This window comes from Juglans microcarpa x Juglans regia, chromosome 2S (genome assembly GCF_004785595.1).
Source record: "Juglans microcarpa x Juglans regia isolate MS1-56 chromosome 2S, Jm3101_v1.0, whole genome shotgun sequence".
NCBI classification, from domain to species: Eukaryota; Viridiplantae; Streptophyta; class Magnoliopsida; order Fagales; family Juglandaceae; genus Juglans; species Juglans microcarpa x Juglans regia.
In genome coordinates this window covers 18,382,923-18,399,608 of record NC_054597.1, presented here as the reverse complement: position 1 = coordinate 18,399,608, position 16,686 = coordinate 18,382,923, and the positions used below count along the sequence as shown (strand labels likewise).

The 16,686-nt window shown below is 36.5% G+C and overlaps 2 protein-coding genes across 2 annotated transcripts; both read left to right on the top strand.

Moving 5' to 3' along the window:
• Nucleotides 1–216: 216 nt before the first annotated feature.
• LOC121253448 (uncharacterized mitochondrial protein AtMg01250-like) lies at nt 217–756 on the top strand. The gene has a single exon (XM_041153462.1). It carries the CDS (start codon nt 217–219, stop codon nt 754–756), a length of 540 nt encoding a protein of 179 aa, XP_041009396.1.
• Nucleotides 757–12,725: 11,969 nt separating this feature from the next.
• LOC121253447 (proline-rich extensin-like protein EPR1) lies at nt 12,726–13,121 on the top strand. The gene has a single exon (XM_041153461.1). It carries the CDS (start codon nt 12,726–12,728, stop codon nt 13,119–13,121), a length of 396 nt encoding a protein of 131 aa, XP_041009395.1.
• Nucleotides 13,122–16,686: the final 3,565 nt, after the last annotated feature.

Genomic DNA, 16,686 nt, shown 5'->3' with positions numbered 1-16,686 from the left:
TTGCAGCCATTCCATAGCGGCGCTACCACTGTAATGACAGTCATCTCGTTGGTAAAAAAATTTCATTGTGCAGAAATATTTCGGTAAATGAAATTATAATGCACAAGTCAAAAAACACAAATCAGGAACAACCGATCGGGCTCTGATACCAATGTTAGAAATACTAGATCAAAGTATTCAGCAAAAGCGATATTATCTAGTTGGTAATTCGTAGACATGAGCAAGGCATACGACCGGGTAGAATGGGATTTCTTGAGAGCTGTGATGGTGAAAATGGGTTTTAATGAGAGATGGATCAGGCTGGTGATGGGCTGTGTGTCATCAGTTTCATACTCAATTCTTATCAATGGATCTCCCCAAGACTTCTTCAAACCTTCTAGAGGAATTAGACAAAGGGACCTATTGTCACCCTATTTTTTCATCTTGGTGGCAGAGGTACTCAGTAATCTCCTCAATCATGCTGAAAGGGTAAAGAGAATACATGGTTATCCTATAGGCAGAGGCCAGATCATCATTAATCACTTGTTTTTTGCAGATGACAGTTTACTATTCTGTAGAGCAAAGGCAGAGGAGTGGGCCACCATCCACGATTTGCTTAGTCTTTATGAGAGGGCCTCGGGTCAGCAGCTAAACAAAGGTAAAACTGCTATTTATTTTAGTGCTAATACCCGAAAAGAAGCTAGAGATTTCATCTTGAGCATTGCTGGTACAAGAGCTACTTCATTCTATGATAAGTATCTAGGCTTCCTGCTTTAGTGGGGAGATCAAAACATGATGCCTTTAAAAGCATTCCTGATAGAATGAGAAGCAAGGTGAGTAACTGGAAGTCGAAATTCCTCTCTCAAGCAGGGAAGGAGATCCTCCTCAAAGCAGTGATAAAAGCTCTTCCAACCTACTGCATGGGTGTTTTTAAGCTGCCAAAGTCCTTGTTAAAGGAAATTAATAAAGTGATGCACCAATTCTGGTGGGGCCAACAGGATAGGGAGAAAAAGTTGCAATGGTTTCTTGGAATCTTATGGGAAAGGCTGAGGAAGCTGGTGGAATGGGTTTTAGAGAGTTTGAGAGCTTCAACTTAGCATTGTTGGCTAAACAAGGCTGGAGGGTAATTCAATACCCTGACTCGTTGGCTTCACAAGTTCTTAAGATCAAATATTTTAGTAGCTCTAATTTCTGCCAGGCCAAGATGGGTGCAAGACCATCTCTCATATGGAGAAGTCTTTTGGCTGCTAAAAACCTCATAATTAAAGGATCTATTTGGAGAATTGGAGATGGTAAGGAGACAAAAATCTGGAAGGATAGGTGGCTTCCTAAACCTTCCTCTTTCATGATTCATTGTCAAGGGCAGACTATAGATGAAGAAGCGAAAGTTGCTGATCTCATTAATGAAAACACGAAGCAATGGGGTAGAGAGAAGATATTTAGCATGCTAGGTCCTTTAAATGTTGCCATAATCCAAAGAATTCCCGTGAGTTCTACAGGTGCAAAAGACAAGCTAATGTGGTTAGGCACAAAGGATGGAGGCTTTACAGTGAAAAGTGCATATCACCTTCAGAAGGAACTAATAGCAGAACAGAGGGGTCAGTCTTCTCGAGGATACCAAAACTTTAAAGAGTGGACTTGCTGCTGGAAGTACAAGATTCCAAATGCTGTTAAGATTTTTGTGTGGAGAGCATGCTTAGAAGCTCTACCGACAAAAAATAACCTTTTCAAAAAGAAGATAGTGGACTCTCCATTATGCCCAATATGCTACAAAGAAGATGAAACAGTTGCTCATGTGCTGTGGAACTGTGAATCAGCATTGGATGTGTGGTGCCAAGGGCCCATTGTGCTGCAAAAAAGTACGTTGAGGGCAGTAAGCTTCAAGGAGATTTTTGAACAGCTAAATGCCCAATGTGAAACAGAAACAATGGAACTTTTTGCTATGACTGCAAGGGGAATTTGGCAGAGGAGGAATAAAAGCGTATTTGAAGGGTCCTTCTTGCATCCTAACCTAATATCCCAGAATGCGGCTCAACAGCTGGAAGAATATAAGGCTGCTCAGCTTGGCTCTAACTCAACAACTAGAAGGAATCCTATTCAAGCTGTGATATGGAGTCCACCTCCTACGGGAATAACCAAGGTAAACTGGGATGCTGCACTGTGGGAAGATCAAGATAAACTGGGAATAGGCTTGGTAGCAAGAGATCATGAAGGTAGAATTATAGCTTCTAAAAAGGTGGTTAAGGCTGGTTGTGTGATACCATTACTGGCTGAGGCAATAGGAGCCTATGTCAAATTGGCATCTGAAATGAACTTGGAATCCGTGATCTTTGAAGAAGACTCTCTTCAGGTTGTTCAAGCAATAAATCTGCACAAAGAGAGATGGGACAGTGTGGGACCGGTGCTTGATGATACCAGAATGTTATTAGCTCAAGTAGTACATTGGCAATTTAACTTTGTTAAAAGAAATGGAAATGAATTACTCACTATCTTGCAAAGAAAGCTTTAGAACTCACGGTGGAAACTTCCGAAATGGTTGTTATTCCCAACTGTAATGAAATACCTCCTATGTAATTGAGATGAATGAAATTGTTCCTTTTACAAAAAAAATCGTAGATCTGCAGTTGTTCCACGGATTCTCCAGCGTCGTTGTTCGTCTATGATGTTCACATCAATGGTGGAGTGTGCTACGTGGTAATACCAAAACAACACTCATAAATTCCACAGCCTAGATGCCTGGACTAGAGATAACCATTTGAGAGAAAGATCGTTCATTTCGAGTCAAGTGTCATTCACAAGGGGGAGGGGCTATGTAAATAGCCCTCTAAGAATAACCCCTGGCTGGCCCTCCGGCTGGCCATTAACGACTAGTCATCGAGTCTCATAAAGTGGTTTAAGACCCACTTCATAACTTTTAAGAAAAAGGTGAAGGAGTGCCCACTATGGGTGCCCCTTTCTCAGAGTGTTATATAAGAAAATTTTATATATAAGTCAATGTGTAGAACACACTTATCAAGATTCAAAATGCTTAATTCGCATAATTTGGCTAAGGCATTTCTCTTTTTAAAATTTAAATCATACAAATCAGATATTAAAATATAAATTATGTGGATGATGTATCCTACACACCAGTTTACAATCAGAATAATTCAACTCATCGTATATCTATAACTTGTAAATTGAAAAAATGCCACATCCAACCACACCGCCACGTCAAACGCATAGTTTCATTAAAGTCTAAACCATCAATTACCTCTGAAAAGTTGAAAGCACACCTAACAATTTAGACCTAAGACCCCAAATGCACCCCTCTATATTACGCAGAGAAGGATTAAAAAAAATTTAAAAAAAAAAAAAATACCTTTACAAATTCACCCCAAGGTGGTGAAGCGTACTAACCATGATGGCCAAAGCTCACTGGATGGGACGATGACAACCGGCTACTGTATGGGTTGTGCACGTGCTTCGGCCGTTGACGATGAAATAATAGAAGAAAGTCCAAGGATAGGCATACAATCCTTTACAAATTATGTTTAAAAATATGGATATTTAATAATATGATAGTATTTTTATAATTATTTTTTAATTTATATATAAAAATTCTATTCATTTGAAATATAGTTTTGAAAATATTTATATATAAATAATAGTGTTTACCAATTGGCAATTTCCTCTAATTTGTAATTTTTTTTTTCAATTAAAACCGCCCTATCTTAGATTTTTTATAGCTTTTCTAACGGAAATCCAAAGTGACATGTCACGTTACTACAAAAATAAAATTTGCCTGTTGTTTGTTTAAATTCAAAGTGACATGTCTTGTTTAAATCATGATCATTATAAGCCTATATTTGCCTGTTGTTTGTTTTTTTAAAAAAAGAGTTTTTGGCCATTAATTCCTGTGTTTTATTTTATTTTATTTGAGATACAACCCTCTTATAATTTTTTTTTTTTTAGTATTAACATCCCGTTATATGACTAGTTTAGAAGAGAAATTTTATTTACAATCTTCAAATAGGGACTGCATGTGCAAATCCTTTATTAAATGAAAAAAAGTATCATTTTAATAAAGATATTATTGTAATGAGAAATTATATTTGCAGTCCCCACTTGGAGACTGTATATGCAGGCCCTTTATTAAATGAGAAAAATCATCATTTTAGAAGGGATATTTTTGTAATTTTAAAAAATTCTAAAGATAAAATTACCTAGGCATGCATTGCAGTCTCCAAAATAGGGACTGTATGTAGCATTGTTCGTAATGTAATTTTAAAAAAAATTAAAAATAAAATTGACTAGACTTGCAATGCAATCCCTATTTAGAGATTGTACATAACATTGCTCAGTTTAGAATTAGCTAATTCCATTATAAATTTCATCCATCCTATTAATGGAAGGAAATCCAAATTAATCTTAAAATCAATCTTGTCATCATGGAAAATATCATCGTTGAATTTTTTTTCTTTTATTAAAGAAAATATCTAAAGTATGTTATTCTACGATACGATATAAAATCAAATCATCACTTATATTTGTTAAAATAGATCATAAAAGATAGATTTTATTTTTAATAAAATTATGAATCAGGTTCTCAATTGGTTAAAATTATTACACATCATGAGAAAAACATGATTAAACTCATATACGAAATTTAATCTTATTGAACACATAAATAATAGAAAAAAAATCAGTCATGTTTTCCACACCGTGACGCGGTATGGTGCAACCAGTGGGTGGACACCGTGCCATGGCAACACAACCCCTTCGCCAGCGCAGTGCCATGAATGGCGCTTCTTATCGCCCAGCAACCAGTGCAGCACTGTGTAAGACTGGTGCTCGTAGGTCAGCGGGGCATGGGTGTGCATCGCACCATGAGCCTCACCCGAGATGACAATTATAGTCACAGCTATGTGCTCATCGCACCTCTAGGTTAAGCATATCTAACTGCCCACTTGCACAGAGGTGCAACTGCTCAACAATGGAGAGATGGAAACCCTTCACCTGTGGTGGTTGCACTATCGAGGCAGTGAACATGACGCAACACCCATTCGATGCTCGCCGCCACCTCCAATAGTGCTAGCAGCACCTGGATCACACGGCGCAGCATCTAGATTTGAACTCCACGTGCACGAGTCCTTGTTGATTCGATGGTTGCAACCATTCCACAACGACGCTACCATCATAATGACAACCATCTCATTGGTAAAAAATTCTCAAAGTGCAGAAATATTTCCGTAAATGAAATTATAATGCGCACGTCAAAAAATACAAATAGGGAACAATCGATCGAGCTCTGATACCAATATTAGAAATACTAGATGAAAGTAGACAGCAGAAGCGATATTACCTCGTTGGTAAATCGTAGATCTATTATAGTTGTTCTACATATTCTCCAACGTCGTTGTTCGTCCACGATCTTCACATCGATGGTGGAGTGTGCTATGTGGTAATACCAGAGCAACATTCTCAAATTCCACAGCTTAGATGCCGGGACTAGAGAGAACCATTTGAGAGAGAGATCGTTCTTTTTGAGTCAAGTGTCATTCACAAGGAAGAGGGTGTAATGCCCGTCCTTGTAGTGAGACTTTTTATAAAATGATTTTAGAAAGGGCGATGGGAATTACCATTCAATTTAAAAAATTTTGCTTTCATACCAGGGTACAAGACTCTACCTTATAAAATAAAATATGTTTTGAGAATAAAAGAGATTTACAATGAGAAGCATTAATCTTAAGATAAAAAGGCCTCTCATACAGTTAAAACTTTCATGCCTAGACTTTCGTGCTCTTCCCCTTGGGTCGTGTCAGTCCTGACGTGTACTACTCATTCAATCCCTGTGGGGGGAGGGGCATACATAAAAACTAAAATGAGTCAATGACTCGTAAGCATTACTTCATACAGTTAAAATATAATAACATAGGTTTTCATTCATGCATTCATCATTCCATATATACGATATGTACATACATCCATGCATTCATTTGAAAACATCACTGTACGAGGTTTTTCTTTAAAAAGAGTTTTCTTTTCGTAAAACGTATCTCTCATCAGTGCTTTCATTTCTTCAAGAGTTTGATGCATTCATGCATTCATACATTCTTTCTTATCACTTTCATTAGCCGGTACACACTGTTACGCCCCGTGTGTTGGGGTTAGCAGTCTTTTGGACCAGGACTCTGCACGTGGCCACGAGTTGGGAATCCCTTTTCCATTAGGGGGCAGCACTGGGTGCACTACCAGTACTACTTACCCGACATTGCAATCTGCCCATTCCTTTGATACCCTTTTCATTCATTCATGTGGTCGTTACGTATTTTCATACATTAAACGTTCAGTCCTTTTAGTCCTTTCATTTAGTTCAGTCATTTCCTTTTCAGTCCTTTTCATTTAGCAGTTCATTCATAGAAAAACATCATTTAAGAGCATGGGCTTAAACATCATCTTTCATGGCATCATTTAAAGCATCAGTTCATGGCATCTTTTAAAACATCAGTTCATAGGGACCTTTTTAAAACACTTTCTTCGCGTCGTTTAAAACATTAGTTAAAGCTCGAGGCTAAGCCTCAACATCTTTTCTTAGAAAATACATACAATAGATACTGCATATAGTCATCCATTCACATGCATATAATTAATACTTTGGCTGCGTAAAAAAGGGCTGCCAAGAAGGGCCATACATATGTATACCTTTGAACACTTATACTTAGCATGCTTTCGTAAAACATCTTTAGTGTCGTTTCGTAATGCATCGTAAGGGAAAATCATTTTGTTTTCATTTTGTATCATTTTGGAAAACTCTAGAAATGTATGAACATAATACTTACCTAGACTCCATGCTACTTTCATATCATGCAGTCCATTCATGTGCGTGTCAGATGGCAACCTACATGCATACACATAACCTTGACGTCATTCTTTATCTAATGCATAAGCAACTAAACTTAGAAGACATAAACTACAATTCACTTGGAACATTATCCTTCTATCCCGTACTCTTACGTGCCTTTTACTATGTTAAAACCTTCAGGATCCACTTACAATCACTACATCTTCCAAACTTAAGGTCTTATATCGAGTGCCCATCCACTAAAGTGAACTCATGATTCACCTTAGGATTAAAACACTAAGACCTTCATCTTATTCTTCTTATTGACCACATTCCGACGCATGATTCCGACCGACAGAGTCACGCATCCCAATCCTAAACAATACACTCATCACTACCTCCATGCACCTTAGCTCACACTAATCCTCATTCTCATCCATACATGCCACACAACTCTAAGCCAACTATGATGCTTAAGCACCGTGTGCTTGTGCTTAGGACAGATTACCCATTACATATGGTGAATCCGTCCGGCACATATGTCTCACCAGATTACACATGTACCTTACTCCTTCATCACCTCAGACCAACATATAACACGTTGATCACATGCTCGTAAGGACAAGCGCTATACTCCGATACCAACCTTCTCTTAACTCGGCTAGCATGATTCTTCATGCTACCAGTCCCTTTTGATAGTTCATCCAAATACTTAACAAGACAAGACTTCGTTCATAACTATGCCTTACGTCACGTCATATAGTTTGAGACTACTGCCAAGCTACACCGTGACCTTGTCACGTCATTTGACATCATGCTACGTCATTTCTACACCAACTCTTAACTCATCGTGAGTACGGTCCCTCACGCACTCCTGTCATATCGTGACATCTCGTCATGTTCCTGCTACGCCACTCCTACACTAACCCCTCACCCATCACAAGCATGACTTTTGGTTTAACCATGTCACTTCGTGACATTCCCCAGTCATGCTTCTGCTGCGCACTCTTACACTTGTTCTATCATTTCACACATACTCCCAGCCATAAGTCAATCACGATGACACTAGTCACCTCAGACTATAGGCCACATCACTGCTACTTCGGGACCCTGTTCCACAGTTCCCGACACTACTCACCACGCTCTACGCCCACCAACTACACAACCATCCTTATTTCTGTGACACACCATACGGTGTGTCGCTTCACCTCATAGAATACACTCCACATGTACTCCCTCCATATATGCTACGACCCATCACCACTGTGGCATACTAACCATATGGTGCATCACTCTACCACATGGAGTACACTCCACGTGTACTCCCTTAACACACGCTATGCCTCACAGAGTACCCTACACGTGTACCCTTCCCAATCCACACAACATCACGTCACCATTACAACACATACTCTACAACCACACTTCACAGCACGGTCCGCAACACTACACAACGTACTTCCCAACTACGTCCAACACTTCACTACACGTCACATCACAATTACTAACAGCACAATCCACAACCTAACCAACCAACTAACATTTAACATAAATAATGAGGGATAGAGGGTTATACCATTGTCGGGGTAACCCCGTGCGTTGCTCGTTGACCATCACAGTAGATGACATTGAAAGGGTCGTACATGGCGGCTAACCCACGTACAGTGGCTATTCACCATGTGTGGTGGCTGTCCACCACATAAAGTGGTGGTTTAGGATTAGGCTTAGGCTAGGGAAGGCCAAGGGAGACTGAGGATGGTCTCATGGTGGCTGAGGTAGCAGAGCACGGCGGAGTTGTGGGCTTCCAAGGGGAACTTGTGTGTCTCAAAGCATGGAAATGGGGGGAAAACGCTTGGCTAGTCGTGGCTGGCCATGGAGGGGTTTAGGGGGTTGCTGGTGGAGCAATGGTGGCGTTGGGGAGGCGCCACGATGGCTGGAGGCTGCAGATCTAGGCTGTGAGGTGGAGAGGAGCCGTGGGAGAGAGAGAGGGCTTGAGAGGGGTAGAGGGCTTGGCTGGCTTGGAGGAGCTCGAAGAGGAGTCATGGTGGTCAATGGAGGTGCTCGGTGGGGCTAGGACTGACGCACAGCAGCGCTAGGGCTATCGGTGGTGGTAGAACCTTGTGAAACCCATTTATGGGTTGCGTGCGTGTATGCGACGGAGAGGGAGAGGGAGGTTCGTGATGGTTGGGTTTGTAAGAGGTGGTCGCCGGTGTGAGGTGGTGGAGGTGCAGTGGCTTGGGTAGCCGCATATGGCTGCTCTAGGAAATGCGCATGGTGAAGGCGTAATGAGGGGCTGCGTGCGTGCGTGGGAGAGAGTGGTTGCAAGGTAGAGGCTGGGTTCGGTGGTGGGAGCTCGCCGGAGTGAGTGGACACCGATGGTGGTGGCGGTGAGGCCAGGCTGCGTTGGGCTGGAGGAGAAGAGAATTGGGTGAGAGGGAGAGAGGCGTGCGGCGTACGTTGGGGGAGAGGGAATGGAAAAGTGAGGGAGAAAGAGAGAGGGGTTTGAGTTTTAATCATAATCCCTTTATCTTGGGGATCTCAAAACGATCCAACGGTGGGCTTTAAATACTGATTTGAAAATGCGTAAACATTAACTTAATTAAAAACACTGAGAGGAATTAAGGTAGAATATTATTTAAACTAAACTTTAGTTTATAAAATAATATTCCTTCATCATTAATAAAATGATGAAGTCTTATTTAATATCTTTAAAAGAATAAAACCATTTAATTAATTAGAGTTTTTAACATAATTTAAATCTCATAATATTTTAAATAACTGAAATCATTTTAATAAATGATATTAAAATGATTTCCTACAATTATAATATTTTTGAAACTCTTCAAAAATATTATAATTGTCTTATTTAAAATCAAGCTTAATTTAATAACACTGAAAATACTCCATATAAATATTTTCAGTGCATTTAAAATACTAGGCTTACTTTAGAAGTCACATAATATCTTTAAGAACACACCATCAAGGTTTGGCACGCATGACGAGGCTCACAATAGAATTTGCTTACGTCAGAAAAAATGAGCGGGGTGTTAAAGAATGGTTATGTAAATTGCCCCTCTAAGAGTAACCCCAGACTGGCCATTAAGGGCCAGCCATCAAGCCTCATGCAGTGGTTTAAAAACCACTTCATAACTTCTATGAAAAAGTGAACGGGTGTCCACTATGTGTGCCCCTTTCTTATAGTATTATATAAGAAAATTCTATGTATAAGTCAATGTGTAGAACACACTTATCAAAATGCTTACTTCTCATAATTTGGCTAAGGCATTTCTCTTTTTAAAATTTGAATCATACAAATCAGATATTAAAATATAAATTATGTGGATAATATGTCCTACACGCCCGCTTACAATTAAAATAAATCAACTGATCGTATATCTATAACTTGTAAATTGAAAAAATGCCACATCCAACCACACCGCCACGTCAAAACGCATAGTTTCATTAAAGTCTAAAACGCACAAGTTCATTAAAACCATCAATTACCTCTGAAAAGTTGAAAGAAAACCAAACAATTTAGACCTAAGACCCCAAAGTCACCCATCTATTGAGTATATATTACGTTAAAGAAAAAAAAAAAAAAAAAAAAAAAGGTGAAGCCTAGCATGATGGCCAAAGCTCACTGGATGGGAGGATGACAACCGGCAACTGTATGGGTTGTGCTTCAGCCGTTTAAGATGAAATAATAGAAGAAAGTCTAAGGATAGGCATACAATCCTTTACAAATTTTTTTCAGAATTATGTTTAAAAATATGGATATTTAATAATATGATAGTATTTTTATAATTATTTTTTAATTTATATATAAATGCTATTAATTTGAAATATAGTTTTGAAAAGATTTATATATAAAGAATAGTGTTTACCGATTGGCAATTTCCTCTTGTAATTTTTTTTTTTCCAATTAAAACCGCCCTATCTTAGATTTTTGATAGCTTTTCTAACGGAAATCCAAAGTGAAATGTCGCGTTACTACAAAAATAAAATTTGCCTGTTGTTTGTTTAAATCCAAAGTGACATGTCATGTTTAAATCGGATCATTATAAGCCTATATTTGCCTGTTGCTTGTTTTTGAAAAAAAGGAGTTTTTGGCCATTAATTCCTGTATTTTATTTTATTTTATTTGAGATACAACCCTCTTATAATTTAATTTTTTTTTTTTTTTTTTTTAGTATTAGCATCCCATTATATGACTAGTATATAATTAGCTAATTCCGTTATAAATTTCATCCATCCTATTTAATGGAAGGAAATCCAAATTGATCTAAAAATCAATCTTCTCATCATGAAAAATATCATCGCTGAATATATTTTTTTTTATTAAAAAAAGTATCTAAAGTATGTTCTTCTTTGATTAAAGATATAAAATCAATCATCACTTATAGGTTGTGTAGCCCCAAAGGATAGACTGTTTTATCAAATTTTTTAGTAGTATTAGATACAGTTATAGGTTGTGCAAGTGGCGTACACTCTTTTTAAAAATGAGTGAATTTTACTATTAAAAAATTAATTTTTTCATATGAATCTCATATTTAATTATTTTTTTTCAAAATGAATACGAGATGCTTGCGTAACCAATGACTGCAAATATCAATTTTCTATTTTCAATAGAAATCTATCTTTTGACACACATCTAAATATAATATTGACTTTACAATTATTTCTCAACTTCAATTCCTTCGTTAAAATAAAATTTAAATTTAAATAAGAAAAATGTAAGTAATTATGATAATGCTTTATTTAAAATGGTAAAATTATGCACAACTGATTGGATATTATCACATGACTTAATCTGGTTATTGCATCTAATGTCATGCAGCCTATCTTGACTTTTCACAATAGATAGATGACTCTTGTTACAATTTTTTATATAATTATGTTTTAAAATAATGATATTTTTGTAAAATATTAATACTAGTTATTTTAAGAAAATATCCTTAATATGGTCATGTAAAAACAAAAGAATTGGGTATTTTTATTTTATTTTTCATGGCATTTTCGCTTTTCAATCATGTTTGAATTCCCAACAGCTATCATTTAATTTATATCAAATTATGACTCTTTTATGTACTTTTAATGTCAAATATTATTTTATTTCAAAAAAAGTAAAAATAGACATTAATTGTAGAACCTGCAATATTATTACATTTTGGTAAGAAACAAAATCGAGTTAATTATATATAATAAATCATTTTCATATCTTATGATTTTATTATATATGCGTTTAAGGATTTATTTTCCCTATACGTCAACCTTGATTTCTTTCTCAACACAAGATCAGTACCTATCAATATCTCAACATGATATCTTTTTCAATAATAAATTAAATTTTGATCTTCTAGATCTTAAGAATGAAATGAATGCTATAATATTTATAATAGAAGAGATATAATTTAGAGATTATAATTAATTATAGAATAAAACTACTTTGCCTCTCTAATGTACCGCTCTATTTGACCGCTTGATAGAAATTTTTTTTTTTTTAACTTAGTGATTAAGTAAGTGATTTTAAGTGTATTAAAATTTTTTTTATTTTTTTAAAATAATTAAATATATTAAAAAAATGTAAAATAAAAATAAAAATAAAAATAAAACTTAAAAAACACATTCGGTCAAATGGAATGGATTACTCTAGACGGTAGAATAATCCAACTCTTAATTATATGGCGTTACGTAGGTACAGGTCAAAACAGTAATAAACCGGATAATTCGCATTTAAAACAATAAATATCTAATTATATATGCCATTAATTAACGTATTCTAAATGCTGGTGATCCTTATATAAATGATGATGCATGAGACCAGCAAATCTCATGATCTCAACAATTTAAACCACCATTGTGTTTTTGTTCTTCAAGAAGGCGTACGTTGCCGGAAGTAAAGATCAGCGGGCACGGAGAGACAATGTTTGCAAAGGTTTTCTTTGTGGTGATATTCTCAGTGCTGCTCATCATGATCAGCACTACCGATGCAGCTCGAATCGTGAGTACCCGCCGTTTAGTTCTACCACCAACACCTACGCTCATGACGATCGACCGTTTAGTTCCAGGTGGACCCAATCCTATGGATGCACCACCAACACCTACGCTTATGACGATCGACCGTTCAGTTCCAGGTGGACCCAATCCTATGGATGCACCACCAACACCTACGCTTATGACGATCGACCGTTCAGTTCCAGGTACTGGACCCAACCCTATGGAACCACCACCAACACCTATGGCGAGGACCGCCCATTTAGTTCCAGGTGGACCGAACCCTTTGGAACCACCACCGACACCAACAGGAACAATAAATTAGACCTGAAGTTGATTAATATGGATATAGATCGCATAAATTATACGTACTATGGGTTTAATTCCCACGTACGTCAATAAATCGTTTTGCTTTAAAGCATCATGTTATTGTTACAAATTTATCATTATACGAGTAATTTTATATACAACTGTAAAAAATCTCTTTGAAAAAAGTAAAATTTATTATTAAAAAATTTAAATCCCATATTTTATTATTTTTTTCAAAATGATTATACAGCGATTATACAATTCATTTGGCCACCGAAACTAAATAGAGTAACTAGGTTTTTGCTAACTAAAATAGATAAGGATTTACAAATATAAAAAAACCATTATTGGAGATGATCTGGCGGCCAGGGATCAATATCCCAAAATCCAAACCATATCAGTTTAGTATTTGACTCATTTTCTTAGATAGTTTTATATATTAACTTCAGGACAAAGTTTGAAATAGTAGAGTTATTGTTTGATGTATTGCTTGGTAGAAATCTGCAATCCAAACTCTAGGCTAGCCTAGCTTATTGGTCAATGGGAATGGGCAGCGGAAAGATTGACAATGGACAATGAGCTAGGGTGCACATCCCTAAATATATATGTACACTCGTGTAAATATTTTTGTTTTTTTTTCTTTTAAGTATTTTTTAAACATTCTTAATCATTAAAATAAATAAATAAATAATATAAATTTACTAATATATAGTCAATTCCTGAATTAACCATTAAGAAAAGATAAAAAAAATTAAAATATATGAGTGGGCATATTTGATGGACATATTTGGAAGTTATACTATCTAATTATAAATATGCATCCATGTCTGTTAAATAAAGTTAAATTGAATTATCTCAAGAAGCACAATTTCCACAAGGTCAGATTTTTACTCATCTTATAGCCCACGTTACTTTATTATTTTCACTTCTACGTAGTTTAGGAGGCAACTAGAGTCTCCTAAAAGATTCCACACTTCAAGATTAAGAGATCTATATAGTTTCTCTAGAAAAATGAAGAGATAGAGAGGAGAGTTTTTAGGACTCTATATCACATACACACACAAAATTAATGTACGTACTCTTTTTTTAAAGAGTTTTCACATTTGGAAGTTAATTAACTTTCCTAAATATATGGAAGTTAAATAACCTCCCTAAATTTGTGATAGTGGTGGGAATTAACAAATAACTTCCCCACCCATGTAGACACCACTTGGTCATGGAATTTATCCATTACCAACATCTCCCACTTGTCCACTATTGGTGCTATATCCATTAACAATCCCCTCATGTTCTCTCAATCAATTATCTATCATATAGAAAACAAAGCGTGCGATCTGACGAGAAAACAAAGCGTGCGATCCCCCTAAATTATTTGATCTCACTAGATCAAGCGTCCTTAATCCCTCACAAGTTTATAACTCAAAGCAATTCTTGATCTCATATATATAATATGCTCATGATTATATCGAGTCAAAACGACACAATCACCCAGGCTATGAGACATAAAATAACAAGTAAGAATCTAAACAATCTTCCTTAGACACTCGTGTCAATTCAATTAGACTTGACTACTTTTCTATACATGTTCTGCTAGACCATATTATTTGTGACCTTAAGAAAACATGCAAAAGTAGCAACATCAAGTTTTCATTTCATGACATAGTTCCAAGTTCAAGGGCATATGAATAGATCATTTATTAATCCATTAGTGGTGGAGCAGGGACCTATCCAATCACTCTTTCATATGGTCGTCTACAACACACAGTATAAAATGTATGTTACGACGAAACTCCCATTTAATTGGGCTTGTCACTTTCAAATGCCGTAGGAATCTTAGTCTAGTCACCACAAAAACGCTCTAACTTGAGTTTCTTAGCACAATCACTCATCTAGCGTTTGTCTAAGATCTCATATTCCGCTTTAATCAGGCTTTCTGAATTTGTGCAAATAATTTATATACTACACTTGTAAGTCTCATCTTAACTAAGTTAAGACGACATTCTTTAAATTTATTTTAAATACTTCAAAGCATTAAGATATTTACTAGCTCGCTTTCTAGGCGCTAAAGTAATCAACTTGTCTCATCTTGCTCGCTACTCAAGCACCAAGATGATCATCCATGTGAGTGAACTAATCTTTGTCTGGTCACTTCTTTATAATATGTGCTTTTCACTTAGTATCAATTAATTAATAATATGAAATAAACACAATAATCTCACTGCAATAGATACTAATAGTGTTAAATATACAATAAAATTTAAGGTATCCTTAATACAACATATATCAAATCCGATGAAGTCTCAAGCTCCTAACATGAGTTTGGAAAACAATTCTACTAGTAGCCCTAGTAAGAGGATCAGCTACTATCTTGCTAGTAGAGATATGTTGTAGGATCACATCACCTTACGTAACAACATCTCGAATGTAGTGAAAATGAATATCTATGTGTTTGGTTCTGCCATGGTATTTGGGATCTTTGGCATATGCTAAAGTTACCATACTATCATTGTATATTTTAATGGCTTCATCTGCAAGAGTCATAACCTCTAGGCGCTGGAAAAATATCCTCTACCAAACAGTCTCTTGTACAGTTATTGAACAAGCAACGTACTCTGACTCCATCGTGGACAAAGTAATGCATGATTGCTTCTTGCTACACCAAGAAATAGCTCCCCCACTAAGCATAAATGCGTAACCCGTCGTGGATTTTCGCTCATTTTTGTCACTAGCTCAATCAGCATCGCTATAACCTTTTAATCTCATATCTCCACCCTGATAGTAAAGAACAAGGTCTGCTATCCCATGAAGGTATTGAAAAATCTTCTTAACTGCTTACAAATGAATAGGTCCTGGGTTACTCTGATAACGACTAACCAATCCAACCGCAAAGCAAATGTCAGGTCTTGTACACAACATAACATACATCAGACTTCCAATTGCACTTGCATAAGGAACTCTGGTCATTTCTTTCTTTTTCTCATCATTCTTAAAATAATGTTCTAGGCTAAAAGTATAACCCTTCTCAATTGGAGTGTCTATGGGTTTGGAGTTGTGCATACGAAATCGTTCTAAAATTTTCTTAATGCAAGTCTCTTGAGACAAACCAAGAAGCTTCCTAGATCAATCCCTTGAAATTTTAACTCCCAGCACATAATTTGCTTCCCCCATGTCCTTCATCTAAAAAGTAGAGGACAAGCACTTTTTTGTGGCGACAATTATCTCTATATCATTTCCAGCTAGTAAGATGTCATCCACGTACAACGACAAAATTAAAAAACTTTTCCCTGTACGTTTGACATACACACAATGATCTTCTTCTAGTATTTCAAAGTCAATTGAAGTAATGGCATCATGAAATCTGAAATACCATTGTCTAGACGATTGTTTAAGGCCATAAATGGAACGTTTCAGCTGGCATATTTTGTGCTCTTGTCGCTGAATCTCAAAACCATCAAGCTGATCCATATAGATCTTCTCGTCTAGTTCTCCATTGAGAAATGTTTTTTTCACATCCATTTGAAAAAGTTCTAAATCTATATGTGCAACTATAGCTAGAATAAGGTGAATGGAAGCAAATCTCA